The 18128-nt window shown below is 39.3% G+C and overlaps 1 protein-coding gene across 3 annotated transcripts in view; it reads right to left on the reverse strand.

The window, feature by feature from the left end:
• Nucleotides 1-3909: 3909 nt before the first annotated feature.
• LOC132973138 (1-phosphatidylinositol 4,5-bisphosphate phosphodiesterase gamma-2-like) overlaps nt 3910-18128 on the reverse strand; it is a 31061-nt gene continuing 16842 nt past the window's right edge. Inside the window, exons 14-33 of one of the 3 annotated variants that reach the window (XR_009672969.1) lie at nt 17747-17915; nt 17524-17619; nt 16203-16289; nt 15661-15830; nt 14894-15094; nt 12691-12813; nt 12436-12616; nt 11826-11894; nt 11616-11725; nt 11330-11426; nt 11168-11240; nt 10369-10541; nt 9808-9910; nt 9198-9401; nt 8510-8649; nt 7277-7385; nt 7021-7188; nt 5024-5112; nt 4772-4952; nt 3910-4666 (exon numbers count right to left, since the gene is read on the reverse strand). Coding sequence is in view for 2 of the 3 variants with exons in the window: in XM_061036406.1 (XP_060892389.1) it covers nt 4624-4666; nt 4772-4932; nt 5024-5112; nt 7021-7188; nt 7277-7385; nt 8510-8649; nt 9198-9401; nt 9808-9910; nt 10369-10541; nt 11168-11240; nt 11330-11426; nt 11616-11725; nt 11826-11894; nt 12436-12616; nt 12691-12813; nt 14894-15094; nt 15661-15830; nt 16203-16289; nt 17524-17619; nt 17747-17915 (2566 nt within the window). In the remaining variant the exon portion in view is untranslated. Of the gene's footprint in view, nt 4667-4770; nt 4953-5023; nt 5113-7020; nt 7189-7276; nt 7386-8509; nt 8650-9197; nt 9402-9807; nt 9911-10368; nt 10542-11167; nt 11241-11329; nt 11427-11615; nt 11726-11825; nt 11895-12435; nt 12617-12690; nt 12814-14893; nt 15095-15660; nt 15831-16202; nt 16290-17523; nt 17620-17746; nt 17916-18128 lie in introns of those variants that run through there. The other 2 variants (XM_061036406.1, XM_061036407.1) reach the window with 2 other exon arrangements.

Genomic DNA, 18128 nt, shown 5'->3' on the forward strand with positions numbered 1-18128 from the left:
ACTACTCTCTTAATCCACTCAACACCAATAGTTAGACAACATGTTTAGATTCAATTTAGATCTAAATTAAGTGTATGAGATTGAGTAAACAGATATGCAAACACAAACTACAATATATATACGCTGCATGTTGGAATATACTCAGATCTATATGGATGCATGGATTTTATTGGTCCATAACTGGGAAATTGTACTCAGAGGCATCCAAAGGAAACCATTAAACTACTTCCACTATTTATCTCCCTTTAAATTTGTCAAACAAAATAAAACATAACAAAATGCTCCAAATGACAATTTGTGATCAGAATTCTTCTAAATGTTCTTATATATAATAAAATAATAATAAAAAATAAAAAAAATCCTGATCATGCCATTGGACAGATCGTAGGAATGTTTTTTTTATCAGGCTGTGTTGGAGAGCATTACTGATATTGAACGTCTGCATGGTATGTCGATCCCTCTGCACAGTACAAATCCAAGCTTACTCATCAGGAACAGATTTTCTTTTGGCTCGGGGGAGAACTGAACACCAATCCTTCAAGCCAATATGAGCAGTCAGTCAGTACTCAGGCAAAAACAGAGAGTAGGCTACTGTCTGCCGAAACTCCAATCTTCCACCCCGAGTATGAGCTTGGATATCTGTTTTTCATACATTGTAAAACTCTAGGTGACTTTGAACCTACTGCATGATCTTGAACAAAACAACATGAGGCCTACATAAAAGAGGACGAGTCACAAATGATGGCAAAGGATGTAAGCATTGACAGAAAGGCTTGAATAAAGATATAAATTCATAAATGCATTTTTCCCACAATTCTTATACAGTTAATTCCATCAAGCTTATGGAAAGTCAATCACGTTTATTTAAGTGTCATGAAAGGTCCATTTATGTTTATAGCAGTATCAAACTGATCACAGGACTCATTTAATGCGTCTCACTTGAATCTAAAACTGCTGGTAAGCTTTTCTGCGTGCTGTCTTGTAAACTGTCCTATGACTGGTAAAAAAAATGCAAATTTTAAATAGCCGCCTAAAATGTAAGTGTTGGTTGGTTTGTTGGCTGGATGGATTGTAAAGCATTCCTTTATTCAAGGTCTTGGGTCAATGTCAATATTCCCCTTGTTAACTTACAGACGTGAAAACATGTCTCCAAAAATGAGCAAACGTGGGAAATGTCAAAAGGTTCAGAGTTTCGGGCTTGGGCTACAATGCAAACACATATAAGCTGTACTTCAGGTGAGAAGTGGCTTATAAGAAGTTTATGAAATAACTTCGGCTAGACTTGACTTGCTAAGATTTGAGTTTTTGCAGTGCAGACAGCAGATCCTCTGAACCCTTTCTTAACGAGGATTGTTTTACAACCAGGTGAATCGAATCTGCAATCAGTTCCCTCAGCATTAAGAATGATTTAAAAGCAGTTTTGAGCTCTTCAACACACCACAACGGGACTGCAACTGGGAAGAAGTGTAAGGTTTGGGTGCAGTTGGCAAATGGCTGTTGTGTGACCCATTATGTTGAATTGTATTTATGGGTGCAACTTTAATGCTGATCAGCTCTTTTCTGTTTGTCTATTCTATTTAGGACTGCTGACATACCAACTTCAATTGATCCCAAATTGGCTATAGCTAGCAGCAGAATGAGGTGAGGAAGTGGACTTCCTCAAAATGAAAAATTAAGTTTTCCATGTGTTTTTCTTAAACTTTTTTTTTTCTTTTTTTTTTTCTTTCTCCAGGGTTTTGTGGATTTCATTTCTGCTGATTGGAAGCATCACCTGTGGCCCAGTGGGAGAAGGTAAAGTGTGTTGTCTCAATCGCGTCAAATGCGTTTTCTTTTGTACTTTCACGCTTTACGTTAATCCAAGTTTGTGTATTGTTTCTCCTCAGGTTCTGGGCAAAATAATGCTGTACCAAACAAGCCAGGTTCAAATCCTTGGGGTCAATACGACCGAAACCCCAAAGATGCTGAGACTGAAACTAGGGGATACGTTGGTTATGGGTCTGAGGTCTACACCGTCCCTGAGGTTGCTGCACATGGGGTTCCTTATGCTTATCAACAAGAGGGCTCGTATCAGCGTGTTTCTGCTCCTGGAGATGAGACCGGGAACTCTGGATCTGCTATAGACTATGTTGCAAGTGTTGGAGAGCCTCTGCCAGTGTTCAGTGACGTGTCTGATCTGGAGCCAGTCTACTCCTTCAGTTCTCGCTCACGCTACCAGAGAGGAAGAGCAACGTTTGTGCAAACCCACTACAGCCCAGGAGATCCTTTCTTCCCACCCATGCCAGTTTACAACCCCCCCATGAAGACTGGTTCAAAGCAAAGCAGTCCTGTTAAAGCTCCACCCAAAGGACGCAACTGAATCACTTTGGTAAGACACAACTTGCTCATCAACCACTTTTTTTATTTTTATTTTTTGTGTATATATATATCTGCTTAGCGTCATTCTATTTTCCCCTTGCAGGTCTGAGATGTATCATTGCTGCCTCGTGATCATGGTCTGACGCTAATAAAATGGCTTTCATAAACATTAGTTTGTTGTCTTGGACTTGTATCTCAAATACTTTATTTTATTAGATGGAGTTTGTTGCTTGTCAAGAAAAGTGACTTAATTCAATGCTGGGATAATGACACTTGCTAAACGAAAGCAAAATTTAGACTGATTTTGCCTCTCTAGAAAAAATACAAAAAAAAACCTTTACCCTCCACTTGACCACCACTTCGACTTTCAATGCTTGGGTGTTTGTGGCTTTTCTCAACTGCAATGTGAAGGGCATTTCCTTGAGTTAACTTGACGCATGTGTTAAGGTTGTGACTTCACTAGCATTATTGCAAACCAGCCTCACTTGGTCGCTCCTCTGGCTGCAGCCATACAGGAAAGCTGTTTGGATTCCATGCTTGAACATTGTAAAATTGATCTGCAAAAGTGGAACAACAGATGAGTAACACAGCGGATGTAATCCAATCTTGTCTGAGCTTAACTAAAATCTTATGTCTTGTACTTAAACCATTGAACAACCTGAAATGTTTTCACTAGCTGAGGTGTGGGATATGCAGCTTAAGTTACATTTTCACTACTCATAAATGTCTCAGGACAAACTGTGTAGGCCTTGGCTCATGTCCTATAAAAAGAAGTTGCATCACAGATTACTAAAACTGAATTTAACCACAAGAAGCAGTAAAACTGACTCACAGGTAACAAATTAAACCTTGTAAGTGCATTTCTTATTTGGACAACATTATGCTTATTTATCATGTTGCTGCCATGCAAGACAACAGAAAAAACATGACTATCAAACATTGCCAGTGTCTTTTTCTCTGGCTTCGAATCCCTAAGAAGTACATCTTCAAATAATAAATACAAATATCAGAGTTGGAAAATCAAATAAAACAATCTAGACTGAATTTGTTTTACTTATTCACATAATAAAGACATATTTTGAGTGACATGTGCCTGCCTGCATACACTGTCAGTGCATGAATAGTGCCGTGCAGCTCTAATCAGCATCTTTGCGTCATCTGATTCCAAATCATACGAGGAAGCAGAAGCCCTGCAATGTGTAAGTATTCTCTGCAATCAGTTTTTGCCTTTGGCTGTAATTCTTGAATCTTCTTGATATCTGAATGTCTTTAATGCCCTATGAAAATGTAGTTTTTCATAGTAACTGGGGGACAAATGAGGAGTGAAAGGGGAACTTAGCTAGCTTCCAAGCTCTGATGAGATTGTGGTATGAGCAGGTGGTGCAAACAAATGGGAAAAGATGTGGCAGCCTATAGCCACTGAAATGGTATACATACTATGTGTAGTATATCTTAATTTTGGACAAAATTGGTAGGGACACATTCCTAAAGTGTACAAAATCCAACACAGCTCAGGGCAATTTAAGAAAGTGTTATAAAAATATAGACACATACTATAGTTCAACGAGCATACTTTAATGAATTTATTTAATAGAAGGTCACAGAGGAAAAATAGAAAAGTTACAAATGTGACTGAGCTTCAGAGAAAATGTATGAAACTTTTCATTTTTGTGGGATTAAGCCACCTGTTATCAATCTGACGTTACTGTCGGAGTTACAGAACAGAGGACACTGATACAAACACACAGCAAACATTGGACTAATTATTACACTCAAAAGTCATAAAGATAAGACACCATGCAGTTGAATTCTTCACAAGCTTTGTGGCCCATAAAACTGTTCTACTTTACAGAAGTGAAACTATTCTTTTGGTCAGTAAACATGCCTCATTCATTCAAAATAAATATCTACGGTGTTCTGTCATCAGTGTAGCCCACCTCTAACATGACCACAGACTCAATGGGGGGGGGGTGTTATTAGGGACATCTTAATAGAAATTTTACTATCTCACATCCTATAAAGAAGAAAAACAATTCATCTGCCTCACCTGGCATTATTAAAGGCAGTCCCACAATTCCCAAAAATGATGATATCACCATTACAGTCTCACAGACAAAATTAAGATTGGGCACCAAAGTTCCTTGATTTACCTTCACATCAAAAACCTTGAATAAATACGTTGCGCTGTGCTGACATTAGATCTGAGGTCCACATTTCTCCTTTGCTCAAACAGGAAGCGTGGCAGACAGGTGAGATTTTCCCGCGTGCTCACGAGTAGAACTTACTGTTGTTTATCTTCTTCTCTTTTGTCCTGGGGCACAAAGAAAGGTCAAGAAGCAGCATTGAGGACTCATCACCATTTAATTGTTACACCACCTAGTCTCTCCGCTTTAAACACTGTTGAGTTGAGGCATACCTTTGTCTCTCGCTAGTGCTGAACTCTCTGCTGAGGTTTTGACGGGGGACGGCGGCGCGCTGAATGTTGCTGTGTGTATCATACATGAAAGGTTCACTGCTTTGCGTGGCCTGCTTTTTCTTCAGCTGGCTGGAGGACGAGTACAACTCCTCCTCTGCTTTCTGAAAGACAAGAAACCCCCCTTTACTTAACGTTTAACTACTTAAACTGTATTCAAATCAACTTGAATGTGTGCTGTGTGTGCAGTATTACCCCTGCTTGCTGTACATTGATGTAGACCAGCAGAGAGGCTAACTCTAAGTTTTCATTGTAGCCATTTTTTAAAGGTACAGAGCGGTAACCTGATAAGAAAAAAAACAGATCATTATTCATTAGTTCTTTGTGCGCATTGTTAAACCTGTTTATGATGTTACAATATTAAATCATAATCAACAATTTATGTTGTTCCTCTTGCACATACATCGTGTTGCAATGAGGTATCCATCATCTACCTATCAGACCACACAACCAGCTGCAGCATATTTTACAGTGCTGGACAACTTTGCCCCTCAAGGTTTGTGTCTGTGACTTTTTTCAAAATACCAACTACACAACAAATGTGCCTCACGGGAACACAATAGTCACAGTTAATAATAACGATGGTAGAGAGACTTTATTTAAATGTATAAAAAAACATCACATGAGAGGGAGTGATGTTCCACACCTGTCCCCAGACACAAGGCACAAGGAGGCGGGACAAAGCCCGAGATAATCACATCCTGATATTCAGTTGACCAACAGCATGAACTAAGTGTTATATCACTTTAAAACAGCAGCTCTACATTAAAGATGAATAAGAATGACTTGTGGCAAAGAACTGATAATTATTTATGGAACTTGATCTTTCATTTGTCACCAGCACAACAACCATTATACCACCTGTATGTCTACACATTCCCACTGACCAGCTACATTATATTATGAACATTTACTTTTTTTTTTAAACTCATCATCTTGTCTGATGTATGATTGACTTATCCAGACAAAGACCGTCTCCACAGATGATTTTTGATAGTTTACAGACCATCTGAAGCGAAGTGGAACATATGGAGAAAAAACGTCCCAATGATGTTGTAATGTATGTCAGCACTTATGAAATGCCTGATGTCTGATGACCCAATCAGAAGTGTTCAGCTCTATGTATTGGTGTAAATGAAGCCACTACTTGTTAAAAGGAAGTTTTACTTTCTACTTAATGTTGCTAAGGGATTTGGCTCATGATGGATTTATGTTTGGTATCTAAAAAATAGACATCACAAAAAGTAGTTTCTGTCAAGCATGCAAAAAAGTTTCTTCTGCAGGACAAGGAAAAAAAGTGAAGGGGAGCTTTGACACAGGCGAGGGAGGTGACCCACAAGCAGTGAGTCATAGGTTATGATAATGCAGTGCGGTAAGGACAAAGAGGTTTCACAGAGGACGTAGAATATCAAATCTGCTTTTGGCTGTTAACAGAGACTTCAGTCAGCTATGGAGTTCATAAACGTCACTTATAAATACAACTGTGGAGATAAATCCTGTTTCAGGATCAAATGCTTTAGTAAATCTTCACACGCTTCTTCTCTCTTTCACTGGCTCCGGGTGCTCACTCTCTTTGCTGCATGTCACAGTGTGTTTTTTTAAAAGTCAATAATGAAGGTAATGTAATAGGGAATAGGTGATGAAAATATTTTAGTTGGGTTATCTTCATGAGAAAGAAATCCATTGGAATAATCATCCACCTATAGTCATCAGACTTGATCACTACTATCCATTTCCACTGATTTACCATGCATTAAATAATACTATCTAAAAAGAGACAGTGAATATGTTCTGTGCAGTTATCCACTGGTGTCTACCATCTTTCTTTTATTGTTGTAAAAGCTTTTTTTGAGAGATACTTCAGAGTGAACTTTCTGAAAGACTCTTGCTCGCTTGACTCTCTTAAATTTTCTTTTAAGAGGGACCTTTGCGAGTTGGTTTTTAAACTGACGTTAACTCAGGGACATATTCAAACTAGATCTAAAACACTTTTGTATTCCTTCGAAAATAGCTGCATAAAAAGTGTGTACACATGCTGCATTACGCAGGCTTAGCATTTACCTCAAAAAGTCATATAATAATAAAAATCACACTGTAAGGGAATAAGGTAGTTTCAGGTAAAAGTCTTGTTACAAAATAAGAACAACATAAATTAGACTGAGGCACTCAGGGCTCTTTGTGTGAGTTCCCACCTGAGCGGAGGCCTTTTACAGGAAGTGTGGTATGGGCCAGGAAATTAGGGTCTGAGAACATGTCCTCCTCGTTCACCACAAAGCGCAGGAAGGTTAGTTCAGGCTCGTACACGGAGAAGACGATCGGCTGTGCTGGAGCTTTCCACACGGGATTTAGACCGTTATCACCTGCAGCCAATAGAACAACAGCACTGCTCAAATGATCACACAGGGTTTAACTTTAACCTCACACATTTTCCTCTCCCTGTTTCCTTACGATAGACAACGGTCTTGAACTTCTCTTCTGTGTGTCCACACAGCTCGATCTCCACGAATGGACTGGCGATGCTGCGGCCAGGTTTGGGAAGGTGTCTGGCAGCAATCACCTGCAGACGACAAACACATCACAAAATGTCTGCTCACTGCTATTGATCCTGTACTTTCTTATTGTTTTACAATAGAAAGATCTGTGAAGTCAGCATCACCAACCTAATAATACCCCACAGAAACATCATAATGATGGTTTATGTGTTGGCAAATGTCTTAACTCATTATTAATAAAGGAGTATTTTAAACTAGCAGTTTGCTTCAGCAACAGAACGAAATTGAGTGTAGCAGCTAACGCGTCAAACTTTGGGGTTAAGTACGCTTAGTCTTTTTTTTAATGACTTCATTCGTATAGCCCAGTGGATAGAGTTGGAAACAACAGAGATGGATTGGGGAATGTCGTATGGAAAAGGAGCCACAGGTCAGAATCAAATCCGTCTGCTTCAAAGACAACAGCCTTAATACATGAGGTGAACAAACCCTTGGCAGCCGGTGCGCCGAGAGGGACCTTTTTGATGGTAATTAAGATCCTTTCTCTTTCCCCAGAAACTGCTACTACAGACCAGAATGGGATTGACAAAAAACATAAAAGTCTGCCTCAGTCTTATTTTTTTTTATTACAGAAATATTGTGTTAGACCCAAACAATTCATATCACAAAAAAGTCTAAGTAGCGCCTCTATTTCAAATACATCAGTTATTACTATGATTTGTCCTCTTCTTTTTGCCTTTTGTCCTCAGTCAAACGAAAAAAGTCTTTCTGCCTGAGGTCTGGTGGCTTTGTAGAAAGAATTGGAACAGCCGTTTCTTGTTACAGAAAATGATCATGTTTTAACAAAAGTTCCATTTTAGGAGGCATCTTTCTCATAATGTAGTCAGGAGCTGATAATATCAATCTGAGCCTGTCGGTCACAAAAATGAGCACTTCCTCGAAGTGATTACGTTGGTTGGTGTTTTCTGTTTTGGATTTTGAAAATTTCAAAAAGTCAGAGAATCGAAAAAGACCAAGTACTTTGAGTTTTCTGATTTACACAAGTCTCACTTCTGGCTGAAGCAATCTACTAAATTAATTTCAAACTTGTCATAAAAATTGTTCTTTTAAACCACAAAATATGTTAAATAAGACCCAATCTTTAATAACAGGGTATTCCCTTTCAAGAGTGTGTGTTTTTGTATGGACATACCCTAACCACAATGTTGTACTTGACCGTCTTCTTCTCCTGCTGGGGGTCATAGCTGTCATAGCGCATGAGCTCCGGCTGCAGCACATAACCAGTCCCTCCATTCAGGCTGAAGAGGGCGCTGTTCAGCTGGGTGTATTTATCTGGGTAGACATGATAAAGCTGTAAATACATTTTCCTCCTTGCCTTGAGGCAGCGAGTATTGAATTAAGTGTAGAAAGCCTCTACAAAGAGAATGAAAGGAAATAACATTTAGCAGATTGACATAAATGTTGTGCTGCTGATAATACTTATGATATTCTGACATAACAGTATAAAACCTACATTTTTTATGACAAGATACAATCATGCTACTCTAAACATGATGCTTTCATCTTTTTTTCAGTCAATTCAAATGTATAGGCTTTCTTGTAATCCCTCCATTTTATTCTAGTTTTAATGTATCACTCTGAAACTCTATTTTTGACAGTTGTTTTATACATTGTTTTTTTTATAGTTGTATGCTAGTTACAAAGTTGCTAAACAAATAAATTCATTCTTACTGATAATTAAAAAAGTAACTCAGAGACATCAATCTGGCAAAATAAATGATGAGAATGATCGAACGGATAGGGGTTACACAAAAGTACAAGAACGCCATTGCAATGAAAACATTGTCCTCCTCAGTTGTCCTTGGTATGAGCTGCTGTACCTGCAGTCTGGAAGTTAAGAGCCACCATGTGACAGCCAAGAGCCCACAGTGGATAAGGATCATAGTTGGAGGACTCCACACGCTGGCCTTTTGGGTAAATTCGACTCAGAGCCTTGCGGTTGTACTGCAAGAAGTCCTTGGTTCGGCTCTTTCCAGGGATCTTGTTCTCAACAAAGGACCGGATCTCTTTGTAGTTGTAACTGTCTGGAGACGGAGTAAAAGAAGGAGGTGTTCTGGTATGGTTCACATATAATTCAGATCGAAATAATTCCGAATTTGGAAACTGTTAGACAGGAAACTATGTCTCTAAATGGTTTCCTTTTGCCACATCCTATATACAGTATATATATATATATATTATATATATATATATATATTATAATGTATGTGTGTATGTATGTTTGTATGCATCTACTTTCATTGTTTTACAACAGAGCTTTCTTGAGTGAATGAACTGACACAAGTCTTACTGTGCTCATACAAGCTGTTTCATACATTTCATGTTTGACCTGAAGCATATTTCCAATGTGTATATGAGGTAAATGTCATAATCACACAATCACGCTGCTTTTGTTCATGGGTGTTTGTCTAGTGCATCTGTAAGTGTTACCAAAGCGGTCCTTCTCTTTGCTGCGTGGTTGACAGTAGACCACCAGGTCCGACATCTCCATGGCAACCTCTGCCTTCTTCTCCACTTCCTCCTGCTGTCTGATCTGACATTGGACAGAAAACAGCCACTTCCTGTTTACATAGTGACAGTTTATGGTGACAGACCACCGGTGAAAAACCCCCACTGTCACTTAACAGTAAGCTGTCTGTTCGGGTAATATACTGTGCATAGCATATGTATGACTTATATCACAAGATGGTTAACAAAAGGTCATTTCAAGACCCTTGACAGTTACCTCAATTTTTTGGCCAAAATAAAATCATGCTATTCTAAAAATGATGCGTTCAAGTTGATTTGAATGTATAGACTTTCTTGCAATTCCTACATTTAAGTCTGGATGTTTCAATTTATCATTTGGAGACTGTTCATAGCATATGTATGACTTGTGTCACAACATGGTTTAAAAAAAGGTGTTCCCTCTAGCCTTTTAGGCATGGCTTTTCTCGTTTTCTTGCCTTTTACATTATACAATTATACATAGACATGCTATGAAATACTAACCTCTTGCTCCCTGTTGTACTGCATACTCATGGCACTCTGAGTGATGTCCCAGGCCACCTGGTACCATTCAAACAACTCCTCCAGAGAGCATGCTGCCAAGTCAAACTGCAGATTGTCCTGATCGGTATTCTGCAGTGTCAACACATGGGACTTCCCATTTTTACCATTCTTCACTAGAAACAAGGAGGCATGCAAAGAAGGACAGTGAGATGGGGGAGGGAGATGCATAAGTCTTTGACAGAGTGAACCATAGGAAGACATGTGCAGCACTCTAAATGCAGGGCTTTAACCTCTATTGAGGAAATAGATTTACATTAGGGCACACTCAAACTAGGCAATCCGTACCGTGCCTAAACATGCTTCACCCCTAAAGTCCATTTCGTTTGTCTTCTATGTTTGACTTGAGGCCGTGCTCAGGCCCTGTTAGTCCTGGAGCAGTGCAGGCCAGCAGGGGAATGGGGAGGGGTGTTTAAAATCGTGCTTAAACACGGTACGGTCCAAGCAGCACAAGCAGCAAGCTGGTGGCTTGATTATCACATTTGATTAATGTCTTATTTTGTAACATCAATCAATCAATCCAAATGAAATGTTTAAAAAAAAAAGGCAGGGAAGAATATATTTATTTTTTTAATTGTTAAAAGGTCATGAACACTTGTGTGTGTCCAGATTTTAAAGGCAGAGCATTAAACCATGGTTGATTTAAAAAAAAAAGGTTAAGATGACACCAAGCTGCGTGTTTCTTTAAGGAGCAGTATTAGGGCTGTACAACAGATACTGAGCAGGCATCACATTTACTCACAGTTCTGAATGTTGCACTTCGAGATGTCCACAACACCCTTACATAGTTCACCTAGTGGGTTGTCTTCCATGTCCTGTTTTAAAGAACATATCACAAACACAGAGGGATTAATGTCAACCTCCCCGTCATTGACCTTCAGGTAAACTGTGACCTGATGTTCACCTGGTCCTTGCTCTCCCTCCTGGTGTTGTCGAACAACTCCTCCACATAGTTAGAAGGGAAGAACAGCTGCAACTTTCCACCATGGTCCCCTTTCCACCTCAAGTGTAGAAAGAGGAGGAAAGAAGTGAACAGTCATGTTAGTTATTTGCCTGTGTTTATATTTTTGCCATGCTAGCCAAGTGTATGCAGATTAGCATGTATGATACAGAGGTTAAAACAATCCTGTGATATGGTTTTTTGGACTGACATAGTTTGTTGCTGATCTCGTGTGTTTGTGTGGACTTACCATCCATCATTATCTTTTGCTACATTGTGGATCAGTGCTCCTTTAGTGAAGCTCAGTTCATCCGGCCTCTCAGCATGATAGCTATATACAGCCTTAACTGTACTTACAGGCTTAAGAAGAAAAACAGACAGAATGAGAAATGTATTTTTCTTAAGGAAGATCTAATATAAAAGACAGCCGGTAAGTATATGTTCAATGGTTGATACACACCAGTGCTGGTTCAATCTCGTTTGGTTCCACGTATGTCTTCACCTCGTACAGAGAGGCACAGTCTTTCTCCTGTCAATGCAAACATCAAGTTACTGATGTGTTCTTCACACATTGAGCTGTTGTAGGCTTTATGATACAGCAGTCTACTTTAGCCAGCAGTCAGAAAGAGGCTGTAATGACCAGAACAAAATATGTTTGGGCGTTTAAGTAAATCTACTAATAAAAGGTGGTTTTTTTTTTAAGAGGCTCAAATAGTAAATTTGATTGCCTGAAATGACCGATTAACAGCAGAACAGAGCTCAACATAAACATTTTCACAGAGGACATGTTTGCATTCTGTTGATAGTCTTACGCTCATTGACTGTAAATCATACCCAAACAGCTACACTGCGCCAGCCCGTTAATAAGGTCAGGCACGTGCCCAATTATGAATAACTCTTAACCTTTAAACTTTCAAAATGGATGAGTAACAGCTCAATCCCCGTGAACCATTTACATGTCAATTTAAACAGCTTATTACCTTCTCTTTTTTATGTTTGTTTACTATATTCTGTTTTGGTGATAAAATTACCCAATGTCTCTTATAAGTACATCTTCCGGGGTAACTCACTGTGCTGAAGCGGTCCACCAGCTCAAGGGTGACTGGGTAACGTAGCTTGATCTTCCGATACAGCGGTTTCTTCTTGAAGTAGTTGACCAGCTCTACCAGGCTCACAAACTCTGTAGTGGTGCCCAGCAGGTACATGCTTCCCTCCTTCTTGATGCGGCAGTGTTTTACTTTACCATCACCTCTAAAAGAGAGATAACTTATTGAATTCAAGAAAAGCACAACAAGCAGGCAGAGAGATGCAGGGTCTCACGGCACCTGAATGTGATGGCATAGGAGTCTGGCTCGCCCTCTCTGGTTCGGATGAGGAATGCTCCATCTCTGGGAATCCTAAGCAGGTAATCCTCTGCCTGACCTCTGCTCAGGTTACTGTAGAACCACCTGCTCAACACACACACACACACACACACACCCACAAACAATTAAAATGGATTCAAAATGAACTGAAGAGAAAAAGAGAGACACAATATTTCTGTGACAAATGTGATTTTTGAGTGAGATTTGCCACACGTGCGACATGAAGAATACAGGGTATGCGTTGTTCATAGAAAGTGTGTGGCTTTTCACAAAATGAAAACCAAAGTATCAGAATTGAAAGTTGATGTTCCCTTAATTTAGATTAGATAAGTAATACTTTGTTGCCCCCGAGGGGAATTTTCCCATGAGAAACAGTGCCCAAGAAACATAGAGCTCAGTGCAACCTGATGTGCAATTAAAACACAACACTCAAAACTGACAACCAAAAATGAATTAGAACATAAACACACCAGATGAAAATAAATAAGATCCATAAACATACAACAAATCCAAAAACATAATAAATACAGTATAAAAGACGAATGGGCTAAATTTATACTATTATAAGAAACCATGACTCAAATGCTCAGTTATGACATCCAGTGCTGCACACTGTCCACATTTAGCTTTTTTTTTTTTTTTTTTAAGGCTTTTGATGTTGTTGTTTTTTTAGGTCCTTAGGATAACAGTGTTCTAACGTGGAAATATAATTTCCATGTTTGTTTCTAATTGAAATAATCATATGACACTGAATTCTCTATGAAAGGTGTTTGCTCTGCTGCCATGGCACAGACTTTACTCTGAGGATTCACACAATGCACATACAAGGAAAATGATTTCAAATTTAAACTCTAACTGCAGCCTAGTTTTTGTTTGCCTCGAGCAACTTCTCCCTCTGAATGCTAGTGTTTTTCTGCATGAGATGGCCATGGGATTGAAGGTTGGTCGTTAGGTCTCACAACAAAAAATTAAAAAGTGCATGAGGTGTAAAGCAAGCATAAGGTGTGCACTAATTAATAACGATTGAGAATTTAATAATTGAGATAAACAAGAGCTAGACCGACATTTGGTCACTGTGACCTTTGACCATTGATATCCAATCAGTTTAAGTGGACATATGAGCAAAAACATATGCCCTCCCAGGGATCCAACCGTCAACACATTCAAAAGAGAGAAATCTGGGGGTGCCTGTAGCCAAGGAGTTAGTGCGTGCGGCCCGGGTTCAAATACGACCTGAGGCTCCTGTCCTGCATGTCATTCCCCACTCTCTCTCTCCCCCTGATTTCTGAATCTATCCGCTGTCCTGTCGCTACAATAAAGGCATAAAAAGCATTTTTTTAAACAGTGATTACTGTGATAGTTTAGTACAGTCTCTGCTAGAAACACACAATTGTAGAGTAGTACTACTTTTGTTTTTTTGTTAGTTATTATTTAAGGGGATAACAGTTTCAGATCTGTGAATTGACTGGCGTTCTCACAATGCGCATTTTAGGCAGGTCATGAGGCTGATATCATCAGAACAACTCTTATTCAAAAGATGGAAAGTACTTTAAAAGTATGAATGGACAAACTAAAATGTGATGTTCTTTTAGTCTATCACTTCGTTTTCATGGGTTTTCTGTTCACTTCCTGTTAAGTTTTGTAATCTTGGTGCTTTTGTATCATATCTAGTCTTACTTTCTGCCATTGTTCTGTTTCTCACCTTTTGCCCCAACACACCTGTGTCTCATCTTAAATGAGTCTGACCTGTGTGTTTCCACCAGCCCTCTGCTAGATTGTCATTGTTGCACTAGTGTGTTCACGCTTTCCAGCCTGGTTTTTAACTTTGTTTGGATTTTTAGATTTTGTGGATTTGCACTTATTGAATTATTCTGCCTTCGCTGACTGCCCTTCTGTGAATAAAGTTCAAACATTTAAATAAAGAACTATTTCATACAAACTGGTTTTTGTGTGCTGTACTGTCCTCTGCGTCCGAGCTTGGTTTTTTAATTGTTACAAAAAATACACAATGTTTCTAGCCATAATATCCATGCGATTTGCTCTAAACATTTAAAAAGAGTAAAAAAGAGAAAATTAATTTCTAACTAACATGTAATAATGCTTTTGCCATGTTTAACCAAACCCCTGGGATGTTATCAATCATTAAGCTTGAGAAATGACAAACCCTTCATGTAGATGTGGGTTGGGCTGTGGCACAGCATCAGTGAGGCGCAGTTCAAAGTCTTGGCTGCGAAGAGGGTTGTCTCTGTAGTGCTGGATCAGGGAGTACACGCTGGGAAAGTTCAGGTTTGAAGTCAGGAAGTAGTAGGTGTAACCCCCCTCTTGACCTGAGCGAATACGGCAGTGTTGCACCCTCCCATTGCGCCTGAAATACATGCAGGGGAGATGTGTTTACAGATACACCCTTAAATTACCAATACTATACAATTAGAATAAACTCATAGGCAATATAATCTTGGGTTTTGATTCTGTTTACTAGTATGGTGGCATGGTACTGGATATGGTTCATTAATCAAAAAATTACAGAAAACGAAATATTGCTAGTTAAATTTCAAATTGGAGAGATAAAGTGAATGAACGTAACACAGGAAATGGTGTAACCATCCCAAAGGTGGTTCTAGATTGAAAAAGATTGGATCCCAAATGCTGCCAAACTTTACTTGTCCAGTCTGTGCTCCGTTACATTCTGGAAGTTTGTTTAGAGAACGCAATCTAGATTGACATCAGGAAATATTTTTTTCCAATAAGAGTCCACAATGTAGGTCCACATAGATCAATCAGGCCAGTTCAACATGGCTGTTCCATTGACACATTATCCCAAGTATTACAGAAATATGTAACCATTAGCCTCATTTGGCCTCCATTAGTGAAAGTAATCAAAATACCAAGAACTATATTCTCAAATCCCAGTTATGGCTTGTCATGTTGTACCAGAAAGAGAGGGTGTAGCCTGTGACAGCAGTGTAACTTTCTCGGACCAAGAAGGTCCCGTCTCTTCCCCCGGTCTCTGCACAGAAATCACTGATCAGTTGCTCGCCCATCTGCCTGCCTTCCTTCATGCCACCATGGAACCATGGCTCTGAAGTGTGCAGGTCCTGGTACTGAGGAAGACAGAAACAACACTGCTTATAACACATACACATGTGTAGGACAACAAATATTGTACAACTTCATATGTACACGAGTTGTCAGCATTAAAGTGTGTTCATACATGCTAATGCACATAGCTGACCTTAGGAAGCTCTTACTGACTAATTTATAATTCCAAACAGTATTTGGATTGAAATCTAGCATGAAATCAAAAAGTAATATTCTTTTTTTGAAAGACCATGCTCTTGGATAAAAACAGAAATTAAAAAAAAGCTAGTAAACAATGCTATAAAACTTTTAGCTTTAAACTTTCCTCTCTCTCTCTCTCTCTCTCTCTCTCTCTGTCTCTCTGTGTCTCTCTCTCTCTCTCTCTCTCTCTTTACCTTCTTGGGATCCTCTTCTTCCTCCTCGTACTCCTCTGCGTAGTACAGCTTGTCATCAGAGATCACGCAGTAGTGCTTGTTCCACCGCTGAGAAAAGAATAAGTACATATTCATGTTAAAATTGAAAGTGCAAACAGGATGCCTACACAGGGGGCTTTTCAGCAAGCAGAAATGATTATTGTTCTGGTATTACCTCCTGAGGCTAGTAATGAATAATTTCTCTTGATCAACAAGGCAATCTCACCAATGATAGAATTAATTTCACAATAATGAATAACCTGTTTTTAAAAATATATATTGCATCAGTGGGGAATACTGTAAGTGGGACGCAGTCATGGGGGGGGTATACAATGAAAGGAGATTATAATAATAATAATAATACATTAATAATAACAATAATAATGCCTTTTCTAAGTATTCAAAGACGCTTTGACAAAATCATCAATCCAAAAAACAAAACATTAGAGGGTAAGCAGGGTCTGTTGAGTCAGAGTTTTCTGTGCCACGGAGCTGGCTGTCTTTTAACTTGGCCAGGGGAACATGTCTGTAGCTCAGAACAGCACCTGACTGAGTTTGTCTGTATCTGTACCATATCCCATACCACTTCCTGTTGGTACATGTTCACCTCAATTGCCATTTTCAGTCTTATTGATTTCTCTGTCATTGCCTGTAGTTTTTGCATCTTTTAACCTCTTTCATCCACTGTTTTATAGTCTCCTCCTTTTTCCTGTAGTAAACAGACAGATGTCAAAATAACTGGACTTCTCTCCAAAGATTGATACGATTACAGTTAGTCCTCTCTAAGCCGTAAGAACCTTGTGCTCTTAGTAAAGGTTTGTTCTTCAACAATGATCTATTATTGAGGGATTGTGTAAATGGTTAACAAATATCAAGCATGTATCACAGCTGTGTGATAAATCTTCTCTTTATATCAGTCTGACTAAAGCAAACATCCGATAATCGTTCCTTTGTGTGCAGAAGAATGATCCAATGACACACTTCATTCTATCTTTAATGTGAGCACTTCCCCAAGCCTGAACCAGAAAGCCTGAGGCAACAGAGTAAGTTCATAACCAGTTTTGTGATAACCTATATTTCTCACTGCAGTGTACTTTGTGGTTGACCTATATGGTTGGATAATGTCTACATTCAGTCAGGAGAAAGTAATTTCTGGACAGAATTTGATACAGATTCCAGGTCAGGTGTGATGTAAAAACTGATTAGATCAGTCAACCTTCTGTTTGAAAATATATGCGATCACGTGTTCTAGCTGTAAGAGGATTGTAACCGTGCTGTACCCATTCGGTCTCTCTAACATTACCTGATCAACAGGGTCCCAGATCTCCAGGTCTCCCTGTTTCTGCCCCTTCCTGAAGTCTCGACTGACACCTCCTCCCTCCACACTAAGCTTCTTGTGCTGCATGAGGATAACAAGGAGAGCACAGACATAAACACAAGTTACAAACAACTCACAAGAAAACAAAACCTTTTCCTCATTGATGATGACACACACATAAACACACGCAGACACACAGACAGAGTACCTTGAGTATGATCTTTCCCTTCAGCTGTGTAGGTGAAGGCAGCTGCTCTGCCATCTGCTCCACAGGTTCAGTCAGCAGTTTGTCTCCAAACACATCTCTGAAGATACGAGCCATCTGACGCTGCTGCTCTAAGGGACAATGCTCCTCAATGGACAGGATCAACGGAAACCTGACAAACAGATGAAGTGGTTCTGAGAGTGTTCAATGGCTTCATGTAAAAATCAAAACGACAACAAACGAGGAGCACTCTTGACAGTTCAACACAGTAAAAGGTGCACGACCTCAACACGACTAGAAAGAGACCAAAAGTCAGCGCACAAATGTCCTTTAGGTTTCTTTTATCCATCAGCGTTGATGAAGGCCTATTGCCGAAACACATCCC

This window comes from Labrus mixtus, chromosome 4 (assembly GCF_963584025.1).
Source record: "Labrus mixtus chromosome 4, fLabMix1.1, whole genome shotgun sequence".
Lineage (NCBI taxonomy): Eukaryota > Metazoa > Chordata > Actinopteri > Labriformes > Labridae > Labrus > Labrus mixtus.